General features: G+C 34.5%; 3 protein-coding genes across 6 annotated transcripts; 1 reads left to right on the plus strand and 2 right to left on the minus strand.

Annotated features, from left to right (window-relative positions):
* Positions 1 to 567: 567 nt before the first annotated feature.
* LOC129301699 (B3 domain-containing protein REM16-like) lies at positions 568 to 3,844 on the minus strand. Of its 2 annotated transcripts, none has more exons than XM_054940297.1 (4): positions 3,586 to 3,844; positions 2,321 to 2,882; positions 1,633 to 1,811; positions 568 to 1,490 (listed from the first exon to the last, which is right to left on the minus strand). In XM_054940297.1, the coding sequence occupies exons 1-4, from the start codon at positions 3,694 to 3,696 to the stop codon at positions 1,176 to 1,178; spliced, it is 1,167 nt and encodes a 388-aa protein (XP_054796272.1). In that variant the 5' UTR covers positions 3,697 to 3,844; the 3' UTR covers positions 568 to 1,175. The 2 variants fall into 2 exon arrangements, with proteins under 2 accessions (XP_054796272.1, XP_054796273.1); XM_054940298.1 differs by having other exon boundaries at positions 3,492 to 3,600.
* A 4,684-nt stretch (positions 3,845 to 8,528) lies between these two features.
* Positions 8,529 to 12,461, minus strand: LOC129303869 (B3 domain-containing protein Os01g0723500-like). 3 transcript variants are annotated; one of them, XM_054943418.1, is made up of 7 exons: positions 12,299 to 12,461; positions 12,029 to 12,187; positions 10,624 to 11,188; positions 10,203 to 10,378; positions 9,465 to 9,972; positions 9,009 to 9,178; positions 8,529 to 8,903 (listed from the first exon to the last, which is right to left on the minus strand). In XM_054943418.1, the coding sequence occupies exons 2-7, from the start codon at positions 12,116 to 12,118 to the stop codon at positions 8,574 to 8,576; spliced, it is 1,839 nt and encodes a 612-aa protein (XP_054799393.1). In that variant the 5' UTR covers positions 12,119 to 12,187; positions 12,299 to 12,461; the 3' UTR covers positions 8,529 to 8,573. The 3 variants fall into 3 exon arrangements, with proteins under 3 accessions (XP_054799393.1, XP_054799394.1, XP_054799392.1); XM_054943419.1 differs by having other exon boundaries at positions 9,456 to 9,972; positions 10,774 to 11,188; positions 12,299 to 12,453; XM_054943417.1 differs by having other exon boundaries at positions 9,456 to 9,972; positions 12,299 to 12,451.
* An 11,907-nt stretch (positions 12,462 to 24,368) lies between these two features.
* LOC129298677 (pollen-specific leucine-rich repeat extensin-like protein 3) lies at positions 24,369 to 26,690 on the plus strand. Its single transcript, XM_054937099.1, has one exon. The coding sequence runs from the start codon at positions 24,411 to 24,413 to the stop codon at positions 26,466 to 26,468; it is 2,058 nt and encodes a 685-aa protein (XP_054793074.1). The 5' UTR covers positions 24,369 to 24,410; the 3' UTR covers positions 26,469 to 26,690.
* The last annotated feature ends 521 nt before the right edge of the window (positions 26,691 to 27,211 follow it).

A 27,211-nucleotide genomic window follows, 5' to 3' on the forward strand; every position in this document is an offset into this window, starting at 1 on the left:
AGGACCCTTAAGTAAGAGGAATAAAACATGACATATTGGGAGAAGAGCAACCGAAGATTAGAAGGTTTTAAATATTGGGTTAGACGGGAGTAAGAAATGGGCCTAACAATGACACCCACAAAAAGAAGAAACAGAGGCTTGAGAGTGACCCGGATCATAGCATCTTGAACAGAACTTACCAACGTGCTCCAATTGCAGCATAACAGGAATTGAATCACCATTAAAAAGTTGAACAATCGATGCCGAATCTTAAGCGATCTAGAAACCTGAATCTTAAAACCATAAAACTCTATTTCAGCAAGGACCCTTGCAATCATAACACAAGAAATATCAAGCTTATCACCAATAAATTTTGTAGTAGACTTGGAATAATATTCCTATGGTGAACCTAGAACACGAACCCAAATATTAGACGTCTTCAATAGACTCTTACAGATAGGTTGTTCTGTCCAGGCAGCCACCGACGCAGTAAAACCTTGAAGAAGCCAAATGCCCTAATGCTTACGACTACCATGAACATGATAAAACAGAGTGTTAGAGACAACAACTTGACTGAGAGGCTACAGCTTGGTAAAAACATTTTGAAAGAAACCCAACGCCACAGGAAGAACAATCCAGTAACCAGAAGCGAGAGCACAAAGATCACACAAGAACCAATAAGAACACCGCCTAAATGAAGAGAGAGAGAACCCCATAATTTTTCCAGTATTATTTTATTCCATTTACGTTCAAACCTAACTTGAAGGAATGTCGCAGTCTCCACCATGTCATTCCGGTTTCTTCTTTAATTCTCTAAACCTTAGGAATTGTGAGTCAAATTCGAATTCATTCATGAGGGCAGCAATCTGGAAAATCTCACCGGCGGTAATTGATGAGTAATGACTTCACCATCTTACCAAAGCGATTCTCAGCGGGACTTCACCATCTTACCAAAGCACTTCTCAGCGGGAGTAGGCAGCCCCAGAGTGATGACACTTTCGAAGGAATTGAAACCTCTCAACCATACAAACATAAAACTAGTCCATCCCAATTCCCAGCCATACATAAAAAACTTGAACATGATCCGCGGGCGAAAGATCACCATTAAAAAGGGGGGGGGGGCGCGGGGAGAAGAAGAAACGATTACCATTTATCTTACAACCCTACAATACACAAAGCGCGCATCCCCCGCATTTCTATGACTGGATGCCATTTCGGCCTCGTTTTCCTCCAGACTCCACTTTATCCAGAGGAGAGCACTCCTCAACAACTCTGAATACTGTCACATCCATGATCAATGGCTTCTTTTGACCAACTAGTTCAAACACACAAACATCAAATTCTTCAAGGTTATTGTCCAAAGCGAACTGTTTCCACCCACCAGTCAGACCACCAGTTCGACGGCCATGTTCATAGCTGTATTTGGCAAGCCATTCATTGCCTCCCGAGCGCAATATTACATCTTCTGAGTGAGGAGATAGATGTTCCGCTAACCACTTGCTCGGGATTGACTGGTATGCAGCAACAAACAAAAATGCAGTTTATAATGCTCAGATCAACATCAAACACTTTGAATACAATGCCACGAAATCAGGCAAACAAGGCTGTAGAATACCCTAAGAAGGAAATTAAGGTTATTAAGCAACAAATTACCGCATAGAATCTCTTGTATACATGTGTGGGACGCATGATTATGTAGAAACCATGGTCAGTACAAGCTGCCTGAGCCAATTGGAGGGCACTCGTTTTCTCATCTTCAGTGACGGGCCTTCTGCTTGAAATATATAGTATTTCATTCGTCTTATTTCTGCCCGCAGATGAAGGTTCAGCATCTAATCATATTCATTAACCAGCATCATCAGGACCAAAGTAAGATTTTGCATCAAATATTGATTCCAATAGAATTGAAATGTATTTCTCAAGAGGAGGGGAGGAATGCTTCTATTTATCTGTTATTTTGACTTTTGACTAAATAGAAAGAGCAGTTGTCTACTTTCTTCCGTCACATCTCATTTGAGAGAGAGTTATTTTCTTGGCTTTTATGAGGGTTTCACTAAATGGCCTTTTTGGATGTGCAAGGGGATTGAAAGACTCTCTAGAACTGAATTCCCCCCCCCCCCCTTTTTTAACTGATATGGAGTTTGTAATTTGTATTTCTTTGTTTTGGGAAGATTACTTGTTCTTGGCTTTTTATATTCCTCTTCTCTTCAATAAATTCATTTCTCCTCCATGAGAACATGTTATAGGTTTTTTTTAAAGCAAAAACAAGGGGGGCAAAAACAAAAGATAGAAGGGCAGCAATAAGGTTTAGGCCCTGTGCCATTTTAAGTAAAATTATTACCAGATATCAAGTTAGCTCTGCCTCCACGGGCTTTAGATCCTCTGGGTCCTCCTCTCTGCTTAGTTTGGACTTCCGTTCCAACCATTGGAATTGCTGTCACAGGGGAGGCAAATTCCACACCAGCATCAAAGGCCTCTTCGCTACTAATTTCAGAGGGGACAACTGCCGGTACCCCAATACTCTCACCATGCACAAACTTCTCCGGTGAAGCATGTCCAGAGCGAATATTAGAAGGGAAATTGACTTCTTCCGGATGGTTATCTCTGATTCTCTTTTTTGTATGCCCACATTTCCTTACAAAATAAGCATCAGCCTTCTCACAGAAGCTCCCTCGGCCAAATATCAGAACATCAAACTGCGATTCATTATTGTACTTGAAGACCAGCAGATCATTCTCTTCCAAGCAATGATCTTTTACAAATTGTTGCCAGCCATGCGTGAAGTGCAGGGTATCATTTCTGGTTGTCAGTCCAACACTCCACTCATCGCGACCAGGACCTTTGAGAGTCACATAATCTGGCAAATTCTTTCTTAAATTATCGGAAAAATTTTTGGGCAGTGCCTGCAGTTTTTAGTCAACAAAATTTAATTCACATATTTAAGAGTCAGATACAACATGCTGTAGAGAAATATTTACAGAACATACTTCTGATTACAAGTGCCACCAAATCGTGATTGTATCAAATCTGAAGATACCATTAAGTTTTTCAAGGAACTGAAGCAATTATCAGAAAAGCGCCCGCTAGACATTTTACGAGTATTGCCAGTGATTGTAGTACTAGGACCAAAACAAAACCACATATCTCCATTTGCTTTCTCCCCATTCAGTCGTTTCTTTTTCCACGCTATTGTATCTCTTAGAACTCCTCTTCGCTTCCCCCTCATTTAAGTCTATAGTGATATATTACAAGCATTGGGATTATAAAAATGAACCGACAAAGGTAGAGAAACTGGTCTCTTCACGCAGAAGTAGGACTTAAGAGATAACAAGTTCGTAATTTTAAATAATAAATTGGTAAATGAAGTACTATAAAAACATACAGCAAACAAACGCGAGGAATAAAGGGCGCCAAATTAAAAAGAAGGTAATATCGGAACCCTTGCAAGGTAGCAGGATGAGAACAAAACAAAGAAGGGAGAGCGTGTACGGAAATTGCAGACTGCGGCTTACATGCCATGAAATCTGTGTCATCGAGTTCGTCGACCAATTATGTGACCAGTGATCGGCGACAGAGAAGAAAGGAGGAAGAGGAAGAGAGACTTACAAGTTGTAGATCAAAGCCTTTGGGAAGAAAGAGGGCAAAATGGACGAATTGGAAACGGGTCCAGTAAATGTCGTCCACCCATGATCTACAGCTTTGACAATTTTCCCCCATTTCAACTAAATCAACTGACGCAGATCGCGCAGGGCAAGGGTGGGCGTCGAGAGTCGAAGCAGCGCGCGAGCTCCAGAAATATACTGCCTGAGCAAAAAATCACCGGGGTCTGTTTTGTTTCTGTTCTGGTTTTCTCTCGTGTTAAAAAAAACAATTGAAGTAAGAATACCAAGCTTTTATTAAGTGCATCGTTATATTTCCGACCGTTTCATGGGTTTTATTTGATTAAGGATTTCGATATCTAATTATCTTCGAAAAAACAAGAGGGACAATGAGAGAGATAAGTTCCAAAATAGATACGCTAAACAGTCTTAAAATACGTTAAATGTTGGGGAAAAGAAATCAAATGAAAAAATGAATGATTAAATAATTATAAATTTAAAAGTTTCAATTTTTAAATATAATATTTAAATTTTGAATATTACAATTAGTTTATCATTCGAATTCTTATTTATAATTATTTAAATTATTATTTATAATTTATTTTAGAAAAAAATTTGTTCAAAATTTAATAGTTATTAATTCAACTTTTAAGACTGTATTATCATTCTTTCCAAATGTTGCCCCATCTTAAACTTTTTATAAGACACTCTTGTGCCTATCTCATATCCTACATGTTCTTTATGTACTTAATAATTTCTTCACCTCATGTTATAAAATAATTTAAAATAAAATTATGTGTATAAATAAAATGTAATAATAACAGTTTATAAATTTATTTTTTCAAAATAAAATTATAAATTTTTAAAAATACCTTTATACAATTAATCATTATACTACAATATAATTTCAATTATCTCTTTACCTGAAGAGTAATATTAAAAAATATAATTAATAAAATATTATTTTTTAGAATTATCTTATATTTTAGAATAATAAATTTTTTTTAAAGTTGTCTTATAATTTGAGACGAAAGAAATATAAGATAAATTTATGATGTACTTCCTCTGAACCATAATATAAATTATAGTTAACTAATTCACAATTTATGAACAAGAGAAATTCTTAGATAAGTTAGGTGCACCATATCATTTTTGATCTATTCAATAAAAATATAACATTTTGATTGTATTAAATATAAATTAATTTTGATATTAATGATAATAGAGAAAAAAGGCAAGAAATTAGATCTACATTATGTTATAAGTATAAAATCATTTAAAAAAATGTCACACGAGATTCTATTTAGATTATTTGAAGTATTTTAATTAGACAGATTATAAATGATGTGATGCATCTATTTTATTTAAGTATTTCTCTTATAAAAAACATTAGTTAAAATCTTAAATTTTTAAAAATATTCACATCTTTTCATTTATACACTTATAAAATACCCTATATAAGAACATTGATAATAGTAATTAAAATTCTAATGCATGATTTTTTTTAAAAAAAAAGTAATAAATAAAGTAGGAATATTGTTAAAAAAATAAATATAAAAGTTATTTAATGTCATATACTTTGAATCATATAAGGTCTTTAGAAGATGTTTAATATTGTAATCCTAAGGGAGTATTTGATTGCAAAATTAAAATTACAATAATTTAAAGTTTGATAAATTGAAGGTTGTTTGGAAGATAAAATTTAAAAGCAAGTTTAAATATATAATGACTAAAAAGGACATAAATTTATGATAAATATTTTTGTCTAATTTGATCTTTTTAAGAAAAGATATTGAACTTTAAATTCCAATTCAAAAATAGTGAGAGAGTGTGTGTGTAATTAAGTATTATTTATAAATTATAAAAATATAAAATAATTAATCAATTACAAAATATTAGTTCTAAACTTTTTTAACAAATTGATAATAATATATGACCAAAAAGCTAAAGAGAGAATGACATATAAATCACTCTAAAATAAGAAATTAATAATTTAGTCTCTTGAAATGTGATAATAATAGTGAGATCCCAAAGGACTTATTTGAGATTAAATTTTTATGTAAAATTACTTTAGTACCCCTCCACAACTAAGTTTATGTGGTTTACAAGTTTGATATAAGTATGTGCAAGTTTAGTTTCACTAATGACTAAAACGATTTAGGAAATTGCAACTGCCTATCAACAATTTTCTTCAATTAGCAAAGTTTAAGTAATTTTAATTGGTTAACAAATTTGGCATAAGTTTTACAAGTTTAGTTTCATTAATAACTAAAATGATTTAAAAAATCACAACTTTCTATTAGCAAAATCCAACTAATTTTATATCATTTATAAGTTTGGTATAAATATTTATAAATTTAGTTTCACCAATCATTAAAACGGCTTAGAAAATTACAACTTTCTAAATTATAAAAAGGTGCTAAAATAATTTTACACAAAAATTCAATCTCAAAGAAGTTCATTAGGAACCTTATTATCATTATCACATTTCATATGACCAAATTGTTATTTTTTTTATTTCAAAAAAATTTATCTGTCATTCTCCCAAAATTAAAAGCTCTTTTTCCCCCTTAAGCTCCAATTTAAATTGATTTCTGGACTAGAAGTTCTTTTAAGTTGTGTTTGGATAGGTAAATTTAAGTTGAGAATTTGAATTTAAAATCTCATATTTAAAATCTTACATTTGAAATTCATAAATTATAAATTCTTTGTTTGAATAATATAAAAAATTTCAAATTACAATATGAAAATCTTTTGTTTAGATTTAAAGTAAAATTTTAAATTTTAAATTTTATATTTAAATTTAAAAGAAACTTGAAAGATTAGTTAAATTTGACAATTTAAATGGCCAACTTTCAATGAGATTAGACAAATAAAGCCAACTAGGACTATAGCACCAATGACAATTAAGGTGGGATTGGACCATCACAACGACAAGGACAGGATATCCAACTTCCATTAGAACTGGATCGACAGTGATAATGGGAACCGGACAAACGACTTCCACCAGGACAGGATCGATGACGACGATAGGGACTGGACGACTAACTTCCACTGGGACAGGACCAACAACGACGACAGGGACCCGACAACTGACTTCCACCACGACAGGACCGACGCTGATGACAAGGACCGAACGGCCAACTTTCACTGAGATTAAATTGAAAGGGTCCGAACGGTCGACTTCTATCGGGACAAGACCGACGTCGATGACGGGGACCGAAAGGCTAACTTCCACCTGGATCGAATTGACTAATGGTGACAAGGATCGGACTGCCGACTTCCATTGACACCAGACTGGATCAATGGTGATAGCAACAACAACCAAACTGAAGGAATAGCTATAGAAGGCGATAGTCTAGTCCTTGCCAAGTGAAAATTAGACTTTTGGTCCTCGTCATCACCTTAGATTTGATCTTCGCAGAAGTTGGCTGTCCAATCTCTATGGTCGTTGTTTGTTCAGTCCTTGTAGAAGTTAGCCATCTGGTTCTCATCGTCGTCGTTGGTCCGGTCTTATTGAAAGTCGACCGTCCGGGCTCCTCGTTGTCATCAGTCCAATCTCAGTAAAAGTCGACCGTCCCATTTCGATTGGCAATTTGTTTCCATTAACTTTGATGGTTCGATCCAATTACTATTGGCAAGTGGATTAAACCTTCATGCATTTGGATCATATTACAAAAAAACTTGAGTCAATAATAAGGATTTAAAAAAAATTTTAAATTACAAAGAGATTAAGGAAGAACTTGAATTTGAATTTGACCCAAATTCAAATCCATATATTTTTAATTATTCAAACAATAAATTTGACTCAAATCCAAATTTATGTATATCTAGACATAACATTAAAGTTTTTGATATCCAAACATCATGATGTATTTTTGAATGACCCAAACTAAGTGTTAGATATCCAAACCTTAGCTTGGACCTTGTGCAAACATGCTCTAAATCTTTTGATAGTAACTCCTACTTCCTGAAGAAGATTTGGAAACAAACGGATAGCAGTTAGGCGTCGCATTAGCCATTAGTCCCTTCCAATAAGTAGCTAAACTGAAATTGCAGACTCCAATCCATGTATCATGTTAGATTTCACGTTAATTCAATAACGCAACTTTTACAATCACCCTTGTTCATAGATAAATTTAAGGCTGTATGAACAAAACAAAGTGCTGACAGACAACCACGTCATGTCAGACATCGATGAATACAGAAATAATAACAACAAAAAAAATTAATACTAAAATGTTAAACAAAAAACCAATTGATCCGATGGGTCTGGTGGGAGTCATAATTTTAAAAGATGTGGAGATATAAGATTAAAACTGAATAATATGTACATACAAATTCTAACAAAAAAATAGTAAAATGCATGAGTCCATCAAATTAGCCTAGTTCTGACAGCCAGCCAACCCTTTGAAGCTCTTTCCAGGTCCCTATGGCAAAATAATCTGGTCAAACTCCCTGTGAAAGATTGATTAATCCTTTATTAGCCAGCTACTAAACAACCTTCTTCATTTCTCAGGCTACGTGCCCGAATAGCTACAAAAGGTTTTTTTTTTTTTTGACCAAAAATAGCTACAAAAGGTTTAATAACCTACCTCATCCATAGATACCTCGTCTAGAATGACGATGAACATTCCAATAGGTTCCACCATTATGGTTGCCATTACAAATTTACAAGGCAATAATTAGACTAACACCCCCCCCCCCACGGGCCTATTTTCTTAATTAGACTGACCATGGATGAACGCATCTAACAACGTCAAATATCGAAAGAGGCCAGCCTTCATAATTTACCCGGTACTAATATATCATGAGTCTCCTGGCAATAGGTGACGACCAACGTGATACCGACTTAGGACCTGGACTCTATTTTGCTGTCCCTTTTTCTGTTTGAAAGGGAAAGTGTTTTGCGCTTTGCGGGTTGGGGGAAGGGGGTCATTCATGGATCGATTAAAAGCATAAAAAACATGTCCACTGAAGATTGATTCATCCGTCTCACACGCAAGGGTGCTCGCTGGTAGATGGAACTATAGCTAATCTATTAGATTTTGGTTCCCTATTCTGATGGTCAAGCCCTTCCTTGCCAATCCCAGAAATATAAACTTGCATTTCATACTGAGCAACAAGTTCAAAAATGCACGTGTCTCCAAAATTGATGTCATTATCACGGACAAAGGCCATCCACCCCCCGCAAAAGGTGTGCACTGCTCTGCCTTTTGTGTCTGGCACAGAGTTGACAGTCCAACAGTCACCTCTTAAATTACGAAGCACAACTTCTGTTTTGTAGGATGGGAGATACGCTGCAGAGAATTGATAAGGGATTTTCTACAATGTGGAAAAAAAATACAATGGATTAGAATTGGAGCTAGGAAATACAAGTTAATAGAAAAAGTTGTGGCTATAAATACTAAATAATTTCTAATGACTCACCAAAGTGTATGATCCGCTGACATTGAATTTTTTCATGACTTTTACAAAACTAGGAAATGAGGAAGTGAAGGCTTGAGCTACTCTTTGTTCATCAAGTGCAAACAGCATTCGCAAACCAGCTTTAGCCTGTGAGCTTAGCTCATCGTCAGTTCGATGCCTTCTCTGAACAACTGTTTTGTTTACAAATAGACATATGAAATAGGTCACAATTTGGATAACACGTGCTTTTATAGATTAAAGATGTTCAACATTTGTATATAAAACCAAAAAAAAAAAAAAAGATATTCAACATTCATATTCTTTCAGGAATTATCAGTTGCAAAGATTCCAATTTGAATTAATAAAATAATTTCCCTTCTTTGGCCAAGCAGAAAGGTTGTGCAATCAATTCATATTGAATTAAAATTTGATTGTATAGCCTAGTTAAGAAATAGATAGAAACCTCACCCAACTTACTATGAGCAGCTTTTGACACTGGGCAAATCCCTGTCTTCCTAGAAGTCTTCGACACTCTGCCAGGTTTCTTTGCATCCACAGACAAAACAGCATCTTGACCCATCCTTGACCGCTTTTTATCAAATAGATCAACATTTCCATTGCATTTTGGATTGACTTTGGCCTTGATTGGCATATACTGAGAAGTTCTATGGGAATTGATGGAATGCCCTGTAAGAGGCCTACTAAAAGCTACTTTCCCAACGTGACAGTCTATACCATCCCTTCCTATTCCAACAATGCGGACACGTAATTCACACTCATGCACAAGTTCAAAAATGCAGATATCTCCAACCTTAATGTTATTGTCACGAACAAAAGCCATCCATCCACCACAGAGAGTGTGACTCGTGTGTACTCTTGTTGTTGGCACAGAATTAACAGTCCAACGCTCCCCTTTTATATTATGAAGGATGATCTTTATCTTGCAGTTTGGAAGATGTGCCATTGAAAATTGATACGGAATATTCTGTATTATACCACTCAAATTCATATATCAAATTCAAAAATTGTGTCGGAATGTCAATGGATATTGATAGAGGGATGGGGATGATAACAAGCATATTTTCAAGCAAAATGACCTTCTGCAGGGAAGGTGTGATCAAACTGTAAAAGTGATTTATAACAGAAGGCAGCTACTACCTAATAAAATAAAATTATATAGAAAGTAAAATAAGAATCACAAGGGGAATAACACACCAGAGTATATGAACCACTGATATTGAAGCTTTTCATGATTCTCACAAAATACGGGTAAGAGGAAGTAAACAATTGAGCTACTCTTTTCTCATCGTATGATGACAATTTTGACAGACAGACTCTACTATGCATATATTGATCATCTTCTTTCCCACTTCCAATCTGCATAGCAGCCTCTGTATTGAATATAACAATTAAATAAATCAGCATATTAAGATTTAGGATTACTTTTCCTCATGATCCAACTTGAGCAATAAATAGGTATATGCTACGCATGGTATTCAGGATCAATAATTATGCATTTCTGACTTAAGGTTTGCTTACTGTGCGTGTTTATGTCAAGACTTAATTCTGACATACAAATAATTATACTGACCTTGTTTGTGAGACTCAATGTGATTGATTAAATTAACAGTTTTACCTTCACATTCGTTGTTATATTCCATTTGAGAAGGCACAGCAACATCACTAGTTGGGCATCTAAGTTGTGCATCTTCTTTGGAGGATTCTCCTTTTTCTCTGAACATATTAATCGGTTTTACCCACTCAAGCAAGGATAAATCTTTATTACCTATATCCGTCTTGAGTTGCTGGTTCTCAAAGGTACTCCCTTTCAATTTCTTCAGCAAACCTTCAGCAACAAAATTCAAAGAGCAGTTCTCCTCCCTACTTCTTTTATGTGCATTAAAATGGTTGAGGTCACATGCATATTGACTGCATTCAGATATAAATGCTGCTTCTTTCTCACATGCTCTTTGGTCAAAAACTAGCACAGTGAAGCTTAAATGACCCTCAAATCTGAAAACCAAAAGGTCACCAACTTCTATAGTGTGATCTTCCAAAAATGTCGGCCATCCATGATGGAGGAAAAGATCATTCCCCTCCTTAACCAATTGAACATGCCAAGTATTTCCGCTAGGACCTGTCAGTGAGACTAAACCAGACGTCCTGCCTTCCATGTAATGGCTGAATCCATCCGGAATTTTCTGCACCAACAGAGATTGCTTTTTTTATTACTGCTAGAATTCCAAGATGCATACAATCTAGATACATTGGCAACCAAGAAAGACAAGTCCATGGCCAAATTATACATTAGACAACAATTTCAACTTTCAGGCGTCCCTCAAACCCTTAGAAGGCACTTCAAAAATAGACGACCAGAAATGGCTCACAAAATGATTATGTAGGAAAATTTAAGGTGCCATGAATTCCGATAGTCAACCCAGTACAAATCTTAAAGCATTTATTTTTAGGTGGAGAAATCCCAAAGCATTTAGTTTCAAAGCTTCATTTTCTAAAAGAAAAAAACTTCCTTACAGGAAATTAAAAATATTTGTCCATGGCACAGTGCAGTTCAGTCTGTCACTGTTATGGTATGGACAGAAAACATATGTACGATATATTACACCTTTACAATGAAACGAGCTCCTTGTAAGGAGTGACAACAAAGATAGCAATACGCAATATTTGGATACATTTCAGTCATGTTGGGGAGATTAACCAAAAGTCTAAGAAAACTTGATGACAAAATGATAAATCCCTGCCATAATATTGGGGAGATTAAAACTGAGGTTAAACATCATATAACAACAATAAACATATGACAAGAGTACTGTATCCATTCTCAACTGAAGGACATTCAAACTCACACACTATTCGCGTTATTCAGATTGGACATTCAAACTCGAGCGCAATTGCTCACTTGAAAATATATCAACATTTCAACATCATAACGGCCGCATGGATGATAAAAAAGATTTTGGGGAAAAAAAACGCATTCGGAAACAAAAATAAAATGTTGAAAGGGAGAAAAGGACTTGACATACCAGTCTCTCGGAGCTCGATGTAGAGGAATAAAGCTCGTAGAAGTGAGGCCTCCTCACATTTAAGGTCGCCTCACAGTCCCGGCAGGCCATTAAGCCCGTTTCCCCGTTTGAATTAAAGATTAATTTTTGAGTAGGCGCTCTCTAGTAACCAAGCAGCATCTGAAATTTATGACGAGAATGATCGGTAGGAATCAAAGCAAAAGGGTGATTTGAAAACATAGAGAAACAGTGAAACCTAAGATTTGGGGAAGGTAGAGAAAAAGCAATCACCTGGGGAGTTTCAGGGCAGGGGGGGAAATTTGCAAAACCCCTCCGGGAAGATGGTTTCGGCAAATCTTGCTGGCGTCCTTCAGTTGGAAGAGCTGAGCCACCCAGGTTGGTCCTCGGTAGGTTGGGCAGTTTTTGTTCTCCTTCAATCTTACTTCCGGAAAACGACGCCGTTTCAAGTTTTTGGTTTCAGGTTCGGACCAATAACAAACCAAAAATGCAGCAGCAACATCGACTCTTTACATTGGGCCAGTGAGGGGAGGCACTGAACCTTTAATCAGCAAAACAGCGTATATTTAATCCACAAACACGAGTGTATTATAGTCTTGTTGGTGCATAATCCGCGGAGGTAACCCGCGGAGGTAGAAATAAGCCAAAACCTGACATATTTAGCTACGCCTGCATAACTAAACAAGCTCATTTTCACTAAATAGGACTAGCCTATTATATCAAGGCCTGTCCTGTTTATAACTTTTTATTTAATATATATATATATATATATTTAATTTATATATACATTTAATTCATGTGATTATATTTTAATTTATTTTTTTGGCTAAATTATTGAAACTTATTAATAATTTAAGTAGGTTTGAAATCTAATAAAAGCTCGTCAAAGCTTATTTCTAAAACTTTTTTAAATGCTTATACTTAATAAGTAAACCTTTAAAAAAATTTTAAACTTGATCTAACTTATAATATGTTTAAGCCCGAGCCTAAAAGACAAACCTATATATAAATTCAAGCCTTAAACATTTGTTATGGGCCTATTTAAGAAAGACTTGACCTAGTTTAACCTCTTCTTCCCTCTAATAATTAGATTAGGCAAAAAAAAAAATCATGCATAATCAAAAGCATTCCATTATGTAGTTAGTCCAAACACTTGTTTAGTGTCACGTGTTCATTTTTCTTTAAAACAACAAAATCAAAATGGGGAATTTGAACCTCTCCTACCAAAATTAGTAGTATTACTCTGCATCGTATGCACTGTTAAATTAATCTAAATTGATCCTAACAGTTGCCTACAACCTCGCAAAATCAATCCTATCATCTATTTCTCATGTGTTTGCTTCACCTTTTCATACCTCACCTTTTCATACCGTCTTTCTCCTTCTTCTTGGTTATATTATGTTATGTTGGTGCACGCGTAACCCTCCTCAAGTCTAGGAAAGTTATATATAATTCCCCTTATATTTAAAATTAACGAACAATTTCATCTTTAACCTTTTACAATTAAACTAATCGTTAAATTTAACAAAACATGCACTGTATGGGATTACTCGTCAAGTGAAATAAAATTTTGATATTTTATTGATTAAATGCATAAACATGCATGAAAGGTAATTTTATCATTCTATTAATAGAAAGAAACCTCTAATCCCATCATCTCCCTCTCTTTTTGGGATTTAGATTTTCTCTTTTGCAGGAGAGGAGAGAGTAGATGGGGGATCACTACAAATTTGAATCATTAAATTAAATTTAATAATTTTTAAAAATATGAATTTAATTTAAACGATTTAAATTTATCATGAAAAGATAATAGAAGGGGAGGAAAGCAAATGAGAGAAAGTAAGAAAACCCCCCCCCTCTTTTTAGGACATCTTTTTTGGCTTCTAGAATGCACACAATCTTCTTTTAATAATAAGTCAATATACTCCCTTTGTTTTAAATTTTTTATTTATAAGAGAAACTATCATTTCATATTTATTTTTTATATAAGTAAAATTACCTATTTTAATAAAAATTTATTACACATTTTCTAAATTACCTCTTATGATTTACATTAATAAAAAATAATTAATACATATTTATGTTAATTAACATAGGGTATTTTAATTTATTTTTTTATTTTTAAATATAATTATTATGATTAACTAACTTTCTTAAATCATATGATATAATTTTATATTTATATATATATAGAGGGAGTATTAATTAGTACATAAAACCATCATGGGAAGTTAAAGACCCTCAGCGGGTCCATTTAACTCAATTCTTATTATTCTCTATGCACCTCTTCTCCATCGTCTACATCCTTCAAATATGGTGATGGCACCTTTTTTGGGTGACATTTTTTCCTCAATCCTATTGAAGATCGAACCCTTTTCCCTTCTATCATTTTCTTATGCACATGCGCTCCCCTCGACTCTATTCTATAGCTTCTTATATGCATAAAGCTATGTCTAGTGCTAATATTTTATACATATAAAACCTAACATCATAAATCAAATACGTAAGAAAGCATCCCTTGGCAAAACTTAAGCTTCAGTTAGCCCATTTATTTCCTTTTACGCAATGACAATTCATAAAAGGCTAATTCTTCCATCAAAGTTTGGCTTCCTTCTATGTTTTAGGATTAAGATGCTTTTTTTTTTTAGCAAAAGAAGACCATTTTATAATCATCAAAAGCAAAATACAAACATTAAACACCAATAAAGAAAAAACAAAACAACCAAGAGTACAAACTAAAGAAAAAAACCAAAGCAATAAAACTACCATACAAGCTACAAAGAAAACAAAATAAAGCAACAAAACACTAAACCAATCCAAACACAAAAACAAACCCATTAGCCAATTCCTTTCTTCATTTCCACATCATAATTGCTATTACACAAGTCTTCAACCAAAACTAAAACCAAAGAGGATGGTGGCTGATCAATCCACCCTTGCAGTACCATCTTACTCATGATATTAGCTGCAATCCAGTCCACAATATTATTTCCCTTTCGAGACACCAAGGCAAGAGAACATTTATCATCAAACCTGCACAACTTAAGACACTGATGTAGAAAAATCAGTACACCTCCATTCACAACCTTTAACCTCCAAAGCTTTAATCGTTTTATACAAAACCTGACAATCAGTTTCATAATGACATTTCCCCCACCAAACAAATCTTTAATCTATAGAGCCTCAAGTAATGCTAAACATTCAGACATGAATGCAGAATCCACTTGCACAAGCTTCCCAATGCCACTCAAGAATTAACCTTTCCAGTCTCTACCAATAATTCCAATAGCTGCCTTCTGATTTCTGGCACAAAATGCTCCATCAACATTAATCTTCACATAATTCTTCTTAGGTAAATGCCAAACCACAGATCTCTCCTCCACCACATCAACATGCTTCACACTCTTCTACCTTGACGTATTACCCCACAATGCAACATTGATCTCAACATTCTCAAAAATATAACTACATCTTGTCTTCCAAACTGACCAACAGAATACAACAAAAAAAGAGACTGAAAAGTCATCCACAACATGAGTCAACAACCAATCCTCTAGCCATCTATCAAAACTTAACAAAATTCATTTTCTAAATTTCAAAGACAGAGGAGAACCATACCAACATTTCTTTACCCACAGGCACAAAAAGAGCATATGCTTAATGGTCTTAAGTTATTTCCTACAAATGACACATTCAGGATTGCTAGCACACTTCCTCTTGTATAAAGCTTCCTTCATCGCTAATGCACTACTGGCAGCCCTCCACAAGAAATGAGCCACTTTAGGTTGCATTTTAATCTTGCAAATCCCATTCCATAAAATCTTTGAAGGCCTATGAGATTTACCAGGTTTACTCACGACATTGACTCTGAGTTCTTCCATTGCAACTTTATAACCATCCTTGACAAAATATTCTCCATCTCTACTTTCCAGCCATACATATCTATCCTCACCTTCTACAGATGGGATTCTAACCTTCTTAATCAATTCTATCTCTTCTAAACTCACCCAACTATCAATACACCCCAGATCCCATCTACCATCTTTTATAATTTCACAAACTCTGATGTTTTTGATATCATCAAGCAAATCCCTATGTTTTAAACCATGATCAATAGCTGTAGGAATCTACTTATCCTCAAAAACTTTAACCTTTAAACCAAAAGAGATTTTCCAACACAATTCATGTTTCAAAAAATCTCTTCCCTCAAGAATGCTTGACCATCCCCATGATGCCAAACTTTCCTTCTTAGCCGGCATAAAGTCTTTTTTAGGAAAGTAAAGACCCTTTAATATCTGACACCAATAATCATCCAGATTCTGCAGCAATCTCTAAGAAGTTTTTGCTAATAATGCTTTGTTAAAAAACTCAAAATTTCTAAATCCTATCCTACCCTCAACTTTAGGATTACGAAGCATTTTTCATGCCTTCTAATGTACTCTACCTTCTTGCCCCTTCTGTTCCCACCAAAAGTTTGAGACCATGCTCTCCAACTTAGCACACACCTTCTTTAAAAACTTAAGGCAAGCCATAGGATACACTGGTATTGCATTAGCTACAACCTTAACCATGACTTCCCTTCTTGCAAAAGACAAAAACTTTTGTTTCCAATTCCGCAGTTTCTGACTCATCTCCCCTTTAACAAAAGCCAAAGCTTCAGATTTTGACCTCCCCCAAACCATAGGAAGTCCTAGATACATACCAGGGTCCTCAGTTGATTTAATATCCAATGCACCAAAAACATCATCCTTTAAACCTCACTTACATTGCTGGAGAAAAAAATACAAGACTTATCCAAGTTAATTGCTTGACCCGATGCTCTACAATAAGCATCCATAATGCTCTTCAAAACACTGCAATTCTTCTTTAAAGCATTGAGAAAAAATAAAGCATCATCTGCAAATAGATAATGCAATAAAACAAGACAGTTTCTGGCCAAATTAATTCCCTTCAGCTTACCAAAATTAACACACCACTAAATCATTTTTGACAGCACATCCACAGCAATGATGAATAGGTAAGGAGATAAGAGGTCTCATTGCTTCACACCCCTTCTCATGTTAATTTCAACAATGTTCTTCCTCGCCACCATTAAATTCAAGCTCACAGACTCCACACATTCCACAATCCATTCAATCTATTTTTTCCTAAAACCCATATTCCTCATAACTTCCTCAATAAAGTACCATTCCAATCTATCATAGGCTTTATTAAGATCAATTTTCACTACCATCGCTACTTTCTTACCTATTTTTCTATGCTTCAAGTAATAAAAAGCCTCATATGCAATTATCAAATTATCCTAAATCAGCCTCTCAAAGACAAAAGCTCTTTGATTATGAGAAATTATTCTTGCCAGCACCTCACGTATCTTATTAGCCAGAATTTTAGATACAATTTTATACATAAAATTACATAAACTAATTGGTTTAAACTGTCCTACTTTCTTAGCATTCTCAACTTTAGGAATTAATACTATATTAGTCTTGTTAATCAAATTCAAACCAACATTATTATTGAAAAAATGCTGAACTATTTCAATCACTTTCTTACTTACCTCTTGCCAAGCTGCTTGATAAAATTTTTCCAAAAAGCCGTTCAGACTAGTTACCTTATTTCCATCAAGTTGAAAAGCTGCAACTTTAATCTCTTCCTCTATCACACCCTTTTTTAACAAAATGTTTTCCTCATTAGTAACCTTACAATCAATGAATTCAAGCCCTCACTTAATCTACTTACTCCACCAGAGGCAAATAATTGATTGTAAAAGTTAGTAAAAGCACTATTAATTAGATCCTCCTCTTCAATCCAGCCACCATCCTCACCTCATAACTTGACCATCTTATTTCTCATATGTCTTTGGATAGTGCTTGAGTGAAAAAATCTAGTATTCCTATCTCCAGCATTCAACCAACTAACTCATGATCTTTGCCACCAGTATTTTTTCTCTCTATCCCAGGCTTCCTCAATTTGCTTCACAAGACATTTAATATTTGCTCTTTTAGCTTCAGTTAAAATTCCTCTTCTACACTCTTCAAGTTGGATAGTAAGTCTTTCCACTTTCTTTTTAGCATTTGGAAAAGTATTTCTAGCCCATTAAGAAATAATCTTCTTGTAATTATTAATCCTCTAAACCAACTCAACCACATTATCATCATCACAAGTTACCCCCAATTTCCAACCTTTTCTCATAGTATCTAAAAATTCCTCATGCTCAAACCAAAAAGCCTCAAATCTAAACATTCTTGGAACTCTTAGCAACTTAAATTCAAAATTCACCATTAATATATGATGATCAGAACCTACAGGTTCAACATGCAGTACCACAGCATTTGGAAATTCTTCCCTGAAATCAACATTCCCAACCACCCTATCCAACCTTTCCTTAACATAAGCATCACCAATTCTACCATTGCACCATGTATACGCACTACCCTTATATCCTAAATCCATTAATTCACAGTCAACCAACATATATTGAAAATTCATCACTCTTCTCATATTTGCTGGGAACAAACTTAACTTCTCAGAACACAACATCACATTATTAAAATCACCGAGACTCATCCACGAGCCCCTAACTCCAACAAAAATACTTCACATTTTATCCCACATCTTCATCTTATCTTCTACTCTGAGGGCTCCATACATAAAGTAACATAACTAGGCACCTTTACAGAAAACGATTCAAGGCTAGCATGAATAGTATTCTTAGAAAAATTCCAAACATTAATCATGACTTCCTTTGCCCACCATAGCGCCAAACCTCTACTTCTTCCTACCGGATTCACATAAAACTCTTCATCCAACTTATACTTCTTCCACAATTTCTGCATCCTATTGTCACATAATCTTGTTTTCATTAAAAACACCATTAGGGGCTTAGTCTTGATATATTCCTCTTTTAGTTTCTTTACTGTCAAGGCTACCCTTAAACCTTGACAGTTCTATGATAATAGCATTATGGCCTTTGGGTAGCTAAAATAGGCCAGTCACCTAAGCCTTCAGAAACATCTATTCCCTTAATACAAGCCTCACCACCATCCTCTTTCATCCTTTCCACCTTCCTCCTATGCCCTTTACTTCTGCTATTACCACCATTTTTCCTCAAAGAAGCTTTAACAGCCTTCAAGCTTCCATGAAAAAAATAAAGTAATAGTCTCACTATTTATAACAGCTTTTTTCATCCTCCTTCACTTACTCTATTCAGGCACAACATCATCATCTACTCGTCTTTTTAAACCCTAACTCTCAAGGCCTTTAGCAACTTTGAACACTTCATGCTTGACCACTGGAACAATGGCCCAATTCAATTTCTTATTAACCCTCCTACAACCCACTACAAGCTTTATATTATTCGCCAGCTCAATCAATACCTTCTCCTCCCCCTTATTCACCTTACTTCTATTAGATCTAACAAGATTCAGCTTATTAGATACAACCTCATTTTCCTTATTATTAAAACCACAACTTCACTGCACAGTTGTTACATCATCTTCTTTATAATCAATATGACTCTGCAGAATCTAACTAGTCCCCTTCTGCTTCATACTCCTTCCCCCTTTCTTCAGCTTAATCACAAACATGTCATCTTTATGGTCCTTACTAACATCCTTAGACACACCCTTCCCCTTACCACTACTCACCACATTCATAATAGACTCATTACAACGACTTTGAGTCTTCTTCGACCAATTCTCCTTCAATACCACTGTGACCTCTTCCCAAAATCTAACAGAATTAGGAGAGGTCCAAGTACCATACCTTGGCTTACTTGAATCAACAATTGACATTAACCTTTCTGATTTACAAGCACGCGGATCATGCCCGATCATTCTGTATTTGTAATAGAAATTCTGTAATCTCTCATACTTCATAGAGATCCAGGTCTTATCCTTGTCCGACTTTAGTAACTAAAAACTAGATACTAATGATTTTTGCATATTCAAAATGACACAAACTTTCAAGAAACCTCAAGATAATCTGCCATTAATCTACAGATTCTCCACCATCACAACCTCACCTACTCGTCTTCCAATCTGTACAGCATTTTCCAAATTCATCGCCGCCAAAGGCACATTATGCAACTGGATCTAAATTGGACTACAATTAAAATCTAACTCTTCCATTACCTCATACACCAATCATTGCTATATATTCAATAAATGGCCATTAATTAACTAAGGACAGATTAAGATGCTTAATGTTCGAAAATTTATCACACTCATGTGGCCATATTTTGAAGCCAAGACATTTTTTTATGTCTGACAAACTAAAGTTGCAGGTAGAGAAAGAAAGAAGCCATAAAAGAGGAGGAATCAAGGTTTGAAATGGGTTAGAATAGCAAAACTACCCTAAGTAAAGTTATAAACTTAATTTATGAATTATATATATAAAAAAGTCCTTGTCATTTTCCAAGTAAACCTAATTAATCTAAGATGGAATCCTCTGCTCAATTTAACAATAACTGGTTAAGAGTCAAAAATTAAAAGATAAAAATATTGGTTTTAAATTTTAAAAGATGAGAGATTATATGCAACTGACTTAAAATTAAGAAGAGTTATATATATATATATATATATCTAGATATTCAGCAAAACAAAAACAACACACTTTAAAAGGTGCAAGAGTGATTTCAATTTGAAGCCCCTAATTGAAGCAAGTCATTAGCCTTAGGTTAAAAACCATTTAAATGGTTTATTATTTTAGTTGGCAAAAAAAAAACAACTAATAGTTTTCACTAAAACAATGGTTCCCAACCTAAAATTAAACACGTAGTGTCATCATGTTTCATTTTTCTACATCCATGCGTTAGGAAAAGTTCAAGATAAACTTAAGCAAAGTAGAGAACCATTAATAAGGGTAAAAATGAAAGGTGAAAAACTTAAAAAGGGGTGGTTTGAATAGGTGAAGGATATAGTCCAATCCAATGTCAATGGTCATTGGCTCATTGACCTAAGTAAATAAATGGTGAAAGCTTATTGAGAAGACTTGGTTGACATTTTTAATGGAGGAAATATTTGTGCCCCTATTTGGTATACTAGAAATGGGGAGCATGGAAATAGAATTGAAATTGAAATTCAAATTTTAAGTTGTTTGGTATGTTATATCTTAATTTCATGTGAAATTCAGTTCAATAAAAAATGACAAAAATAAGTTCCATTTGCTTACCCAAGGAATTTTAAAAACATTCCACAGAAGCTAAATTTGTCTAATCATTTTTGTCCTCCTTATTTTTAGAGTCCTTGTCTCCCATGATCACTAGACCAACAAAACAACCTTTAAGAATCTCTAGCAAACTTCTCACCTAGTGTCAACAAGCTTCTCAATGATGGCGACCTCCGACAATCAATTAAGATAACCTCCGTCTTGCAACTCGTCATCAGACCTAGTAACTATGGTATTCCACATCTTTAACCAATCAATTTTACAGACCTCTAGCATCTGCACTGATGAAGGTTTGACAAAAACCTCCTTTTTCATCCCCCTTCTTTGTGTTGAACCTTGACCTTCTTAGCAATGGCAATGGTGCTCACTAATTTGCTATTGAAAAAAATAGAGTTTAAAAAAAACAGACCCCATTGAGATTGTATTTAGCGGCTTACTTTGTCTTGACCCTATTGTAAACTAGAGATATATAATTTAAAATAGATCACAAATCATTCATCTCCTTTAATTTTTGGAAATGGATGATGTTTCTAAAAGGTTAATCTCTGCCTTTCCATTTCAAGATGGTTATTGAGAGGTTAATTATTATTCAAATGTCTAGGTTCATTAATAAATTTTTTGTTATGAGTTCAATGATAAATTTTTTTCTTATGAGGTATCTTGGTCATTTCATATATTAAATAAATAAAATAATTAAGAATTACATATGATTTTCATGATTATACCAAACATATTTTTATGCCTCGTATTCATTTCCAATTTCATAGTTATATCCATTTCCATCTATATCAAAATCTCTTCCAACACATGAAATGGGCACAATTGCAAAAATTATAAAAACCAATTAACTTCTTTATATTCATATATGTTGCCTGAAATATAAAACTATTAGTAAGACTGTACAATATAAAAAAAATATGGAATCATCTATTCTTTTAAAGTTTCTTATTTAACATAATTTATACTTGTACAAAATATTTTAGCAAAACTCTTACTACAATATACTACTACATTTTAATTAATTTAAATACTATAAATTACTATATGCTGCAAGTTTTAGGATTTAAATTTAAATTTGTCTAATTTTCAATGGCATGTGGCCACAGAGAATTGAAAGGCATGTAGATAGTTATCTTTTATAATAAGCTAGGTCATTGGCAAACCGTATGCAACACTTGCTTAAATTTCTTTATTATATTTTAAATTAAAATGTTACATGCCAATGACAAATATGGAAATCGTAGTTTTATTTTTGATAAGGAGCGAAAGTTTATGCTATTCTATCAATCATCAATCAATTATATTCTTAAATGTTGAATTGAAAATGAAATATATAATATCCGATCAGTTCTTTCATCAAAGTCCAGACATCCTTCTTTGTTTTAACATTAAGATGCTTCTGTCATCTACAATTGCTAGAAAATTTATCATGATCATGAGCTCATATTTTGAAGGCAATACATTTTATTTTTTTTTTCTTTTTTTAATGTTTGATATACAAAAGTTGGAAGTAGAGAGGGGAAGAGGCGAGAAAGGGGGAGGAATCAAGGTTTGAAATAGGCAGAATAACAAAACTACCCTTGGGCAAATCTATAAACTTGATTATGAATACACACACACATAAACTCCACGTCATTTGCCAAGTAAATCTAATTAATCTAAGATGGAATATTCTATTAAATTTAACAGTAAGGGGTTAAGAGTCAAAATTTGAAAGATAAAGATATGGGTTTTAAATTTTAAAAGATAAGGGGATTATATATATCTAGCATAAAAATTAAGGAGAATTTGTATATTTTGGTTAAAAAAACAGCAACAACAACAACACTGCACTTTAAAAGCTTTAAGATTGATTTCAATTTCAAGTCTAAATTTGAAGCAACTTATTAATTTTTGGTTGAAAACCATTAAAATTATTATTATCATTTTGATTGGGGGAAAAAACAACTACCAGTTTTCACTAAAATGATGGTTTCCAACCTAAAATTAATTAAACACACAATGTCATGATATTTCATTTTTTTTGCATCTAAGCATCTAATGTTATTAAATTTCAACATGAACTTTTTAAGGACCAATTTTAGCATGAACTCATGCAAAGTGGATAACCATTAGTAAGGGTAAAAAAGAAAGTGGAGAACTCAAAAGGGGAAGGTTTGAATAGGTGAAGCATCTGCCTAACCCATTGTCGATAGTCATCACTCCAAGACCGTAATAAACAAATGGTGGAGGCTCATGGAGAATATATGTTATTAACAATATGGGGAAATATATATTGTTAACAATTGCAACAAAATATAAAAATCAAATGACTTCGCAACCATATTTTATATCCATATAATTTTGACATTTTTTTGCCTCAAATATGAAATTGTTAGTAAAATGGCACAATATGAAATATGGAATCATTTGTTGCTTTGAAGTTCTTCCTTATTTAACATAATTTATATTTGTGCAAAATATTTCATCAAAACTCTTGCGATATAATAGTACATTTTAATTGATGTAAATTTTGTAAATTACTACATATTGTAATTTTTAGGATCTAAAGTTGTCTAATTTCCATTGGCAGGTAGTCACATAAAATTGTAATGCATGTAGATGGTTGTCTTTTGCGGTAGAACTGGGTTATTGGCTAAGTGTATTGCTAACACATACTTAACTTTTTTTTATTATATTTAAAATTAAAATGTTGCACATCAATGACAAATATTGAAACAATAGTTTTTTTTTCAACTAAGAGGGAAAGTTTATGTTATTCTGTCAATTGCCAATCAATTATATTCTTAAATTTTGAAATTGAAAATGAAATATATGATATACGGTCAACATCCAGATCAATTGCCATGGACGCATATAGGAAAAAAGATTTCTAAACTAAGGAAGTCTTTATCTAAAATTAGATAATGATAATAGAGGGGTGCAAAGAAAACAAGGATGGATAAGCTAAATGACCGAAAGATAATGCAAGAAACATGTTACAAAGCTTAATTGACTCAATCAAGGCCATAATACAAACCATTCATTATAAGAGCTACTATAACTCTATAGGTGGAGAATTTTATGGCAATAAGGGTGATGCTTAGAAAATATTGGAGGATCACTCGTTCACCATTTAACGCATCAATATAATGTCTCATTTATTTTCCTTCTTAAGTAAGTCTTTCAAGTTGCCTTAGCCTTCCTAAGGGGGGCAGTGCACTTCATACTTCTTAAAATGCAGGTCTTGTGTTGTTTTTTATTTTTGTCATTCCTTCTCGCATCTATAGCCTTCTCAACTTCTCTTTCTAATGTTGAGATCTCCTTTATTGCTCGTCGACAATTATTAACACTTCGTGAAAATGAAGGTTTGCCTGAAAATTATGCAAATACTTACAAAACAAACCTAACTTTTCCCAATGATAGACTTAAAAGTGCTTATATTGCACTCCAAGCATGGAAAACTGCGATGTATTCAGACCCTTTCGAGACTACCAAGAATTGGGTAGGACAAGATGTTTGTTCCTACAATGGAGTTTTTTGTGCCTCAGCTTTGGATGATCCAAACATCACTGTTGTGGCTGGAGTTGATCTTAACCATGCAGATATTGCAGGCTATATTCCTGTCGAAATTGGTTTAATGGTCGACCTTGCTTTAATTCACATTAACTCTAATAGGTTTTGTGGGATTCTTCCCCATAGCTTCTCCAAGCTTAAGCTTTTATATGAGCTAGATATTAGCAATAATCGCTTTGTTGGGCCATTTCCAGAGTGTATACTACCAATTCCTGATCTTAAATACATTGACCTTAGATACAATAACTTTGAAGGCCAACTTCCTTTAGAGCTTTTTAATAAGCCTGCCGATGCTATATTTTTGAACAATAATCGATTTACATCCACAATTCCTGAAAATTTAGGGAATTCTTTAGCCTCTGTAATAGTGTTTTCCAATAACCATTTTGAAGGTTGCATTCCTAAAAGCATTGGTAAGATGGAAAAAACATTGAATGAGATTGTGTTCAGCAATAACAATCTCACTGGATGCCTGCCAACAGAAATTGGAAAGCTCGAAAGTGTAACAGTTTTTGATGTAAGTGAAAACCTATTTGGTGGCATCTTGCCTAAATCTTGTGACGGACTCAAAAAGGTAGAAGTGATATCAATTGCCCACAATAAGTTCACAGGTTTTGTCCCACAAAGTATATGTAGCTTGCCTAGCTTGGTGAATTTTACATTTGCCGATAATTATTTCAATGGTGAGGAGCAAGGTTGTGCACCTTCTTCTAGAAAGAATGTCGTGTTTGATGATACTGATAATTGCTTGCCAAATAAGTCAAAGCAAAAAGAAGCAAATGTCTGCTCTGTTGTGACGAGCAAGCCTATCGACTGTAGTAAGCAACAATGTGGCTATCCATCCTTAGTTTCAAAACCACAACCCCCTAAAGAAGAACCTACCAAGCCACAACTGAAACCCCATCCACCTAAAGAGGAACACCCTGAACCTCAGACACCTCCACAGCAACCTCCTAAAACACAACCTCCCCATCCACCTAAAGAAGAACAACCAAAAGAGCAAACTCCTCCTAAACCTCAGCCTCCTCAACCTAGCCCTGTATCACCAAAAGCACCATCTCCTGATCCTTTTGATAGAAACCCTAAACACCCCCACCGACCAAACTCACCACCATCTCAATCTCCCTTATCCCCAACTTACTCTCCACCACACCAGACTCAATCTCCAACCCCACTAGTTCACTCCTCTCCACCACCAGTCTACTCTCCACCTCTACCAGTTCACTCCCCTACACCTCCACCTCCTATATACTCACCACCTCTACCCTTAGTCTACTCTCCCCCACCTTCACCTCCTATATACTCGCCACCTCCACCCTTAGTGTACTCTCCCCCACCTCTACCCCATGTTCATTCTCCCCCACCTCCTATATACTCCCCACCACCTTCGATATACTCTCCACCTCCACCACCTATTCACTCTCCACCACCTCCATTTTTTTCACCTCCACCACCGATTTATTCTCCCCCACTTCCAATCTATTCTCCTCCACCTCCGATACACTCCCCACCACCTCCAATTTTCTCCCCACCACCTCCTGTCCACTCTCCTCCTCTGGTCCCAGTTTTCTCCTCACCTCCACCACCTATCCTCTCTCCCCCTCCCCTTACTTTATCTCCACCACCTTCTCCTCCTCCTTCAGATGATAACATCATTCTTCCTCCAGTTTTTGGTGCCTCATATGCATCACCCCCTCCGCCGATCATCTCTGGCTACTAAATGGAGCCTAATCAAATTCTTTGCAATACATGAAATCTTAAAAGTTGGTCACTTTACATGCCTTAACTGGTCTTCTGACGCCATTGTAATGCATGCCAGATTGTAATTGGAAGAAGAGTTGTTGTAACAATATATCATATTGTTTTTTAAATTTTTATTCACATGTTTCTCTTATATTTACACTTCTTTTGCTCAAATCACAACTACTTGCCTCTTGCTACAGCTTGCGGCCGCACGATCCAGCTTATAGTATAATAAACTATAATTAAGGCCTATTGTCTTCAATCATGTATAATTCAAGGTTACTAGTACCTAAAGGAAGTTTTAGAGTTTCAATTCATATTTTTATAAGGTTTTTATTTAATTTTTAGAATGTCAAATTTAATGTGATTGATTTGTTTTATAAAAACGACCAAATGATTTTTTCTCAAGGTCCACGGTGTAAATTAACTGAAATTAATGTAATTGACTTAATTAAAAAATTTCAACTAATTTAAGATGATCTGTGGCCTTGAAAACTGATACATGCAATGATAAAATTGACAAGAGAGCAATACTATTTATACAAATTTTCATGAACATAAAACAAAAAAGGACTAATGTATAAATTTATGCTAACGTTTTTGGTCAAAGGCAATTAATATACTAACATATTTAATAGCACAATTTGACCCTCAATTTTTCTTTTTTCGAAATACACGGCCAATGAAGAGGCTAAAATTAAATTACATCAAAAGTTAAAA

Source organism: Prosopis cineraria, unplaced genomic scaffold (assembly GCF_029017545.1).
Source record: "Prosopis cineraria cultivar Desert tree isolate PC_DT_omini unplaced genomic scaffold, ASM2901754v1 PC2, whole genome shotgun sequence".
Taxonomy (NCBI): Eukaryota; Viridiplantae; Streptophyta; class Magnoliopsida; order Fabales; family Fabaceae; genus Prosopis; species Prosopis cineraria.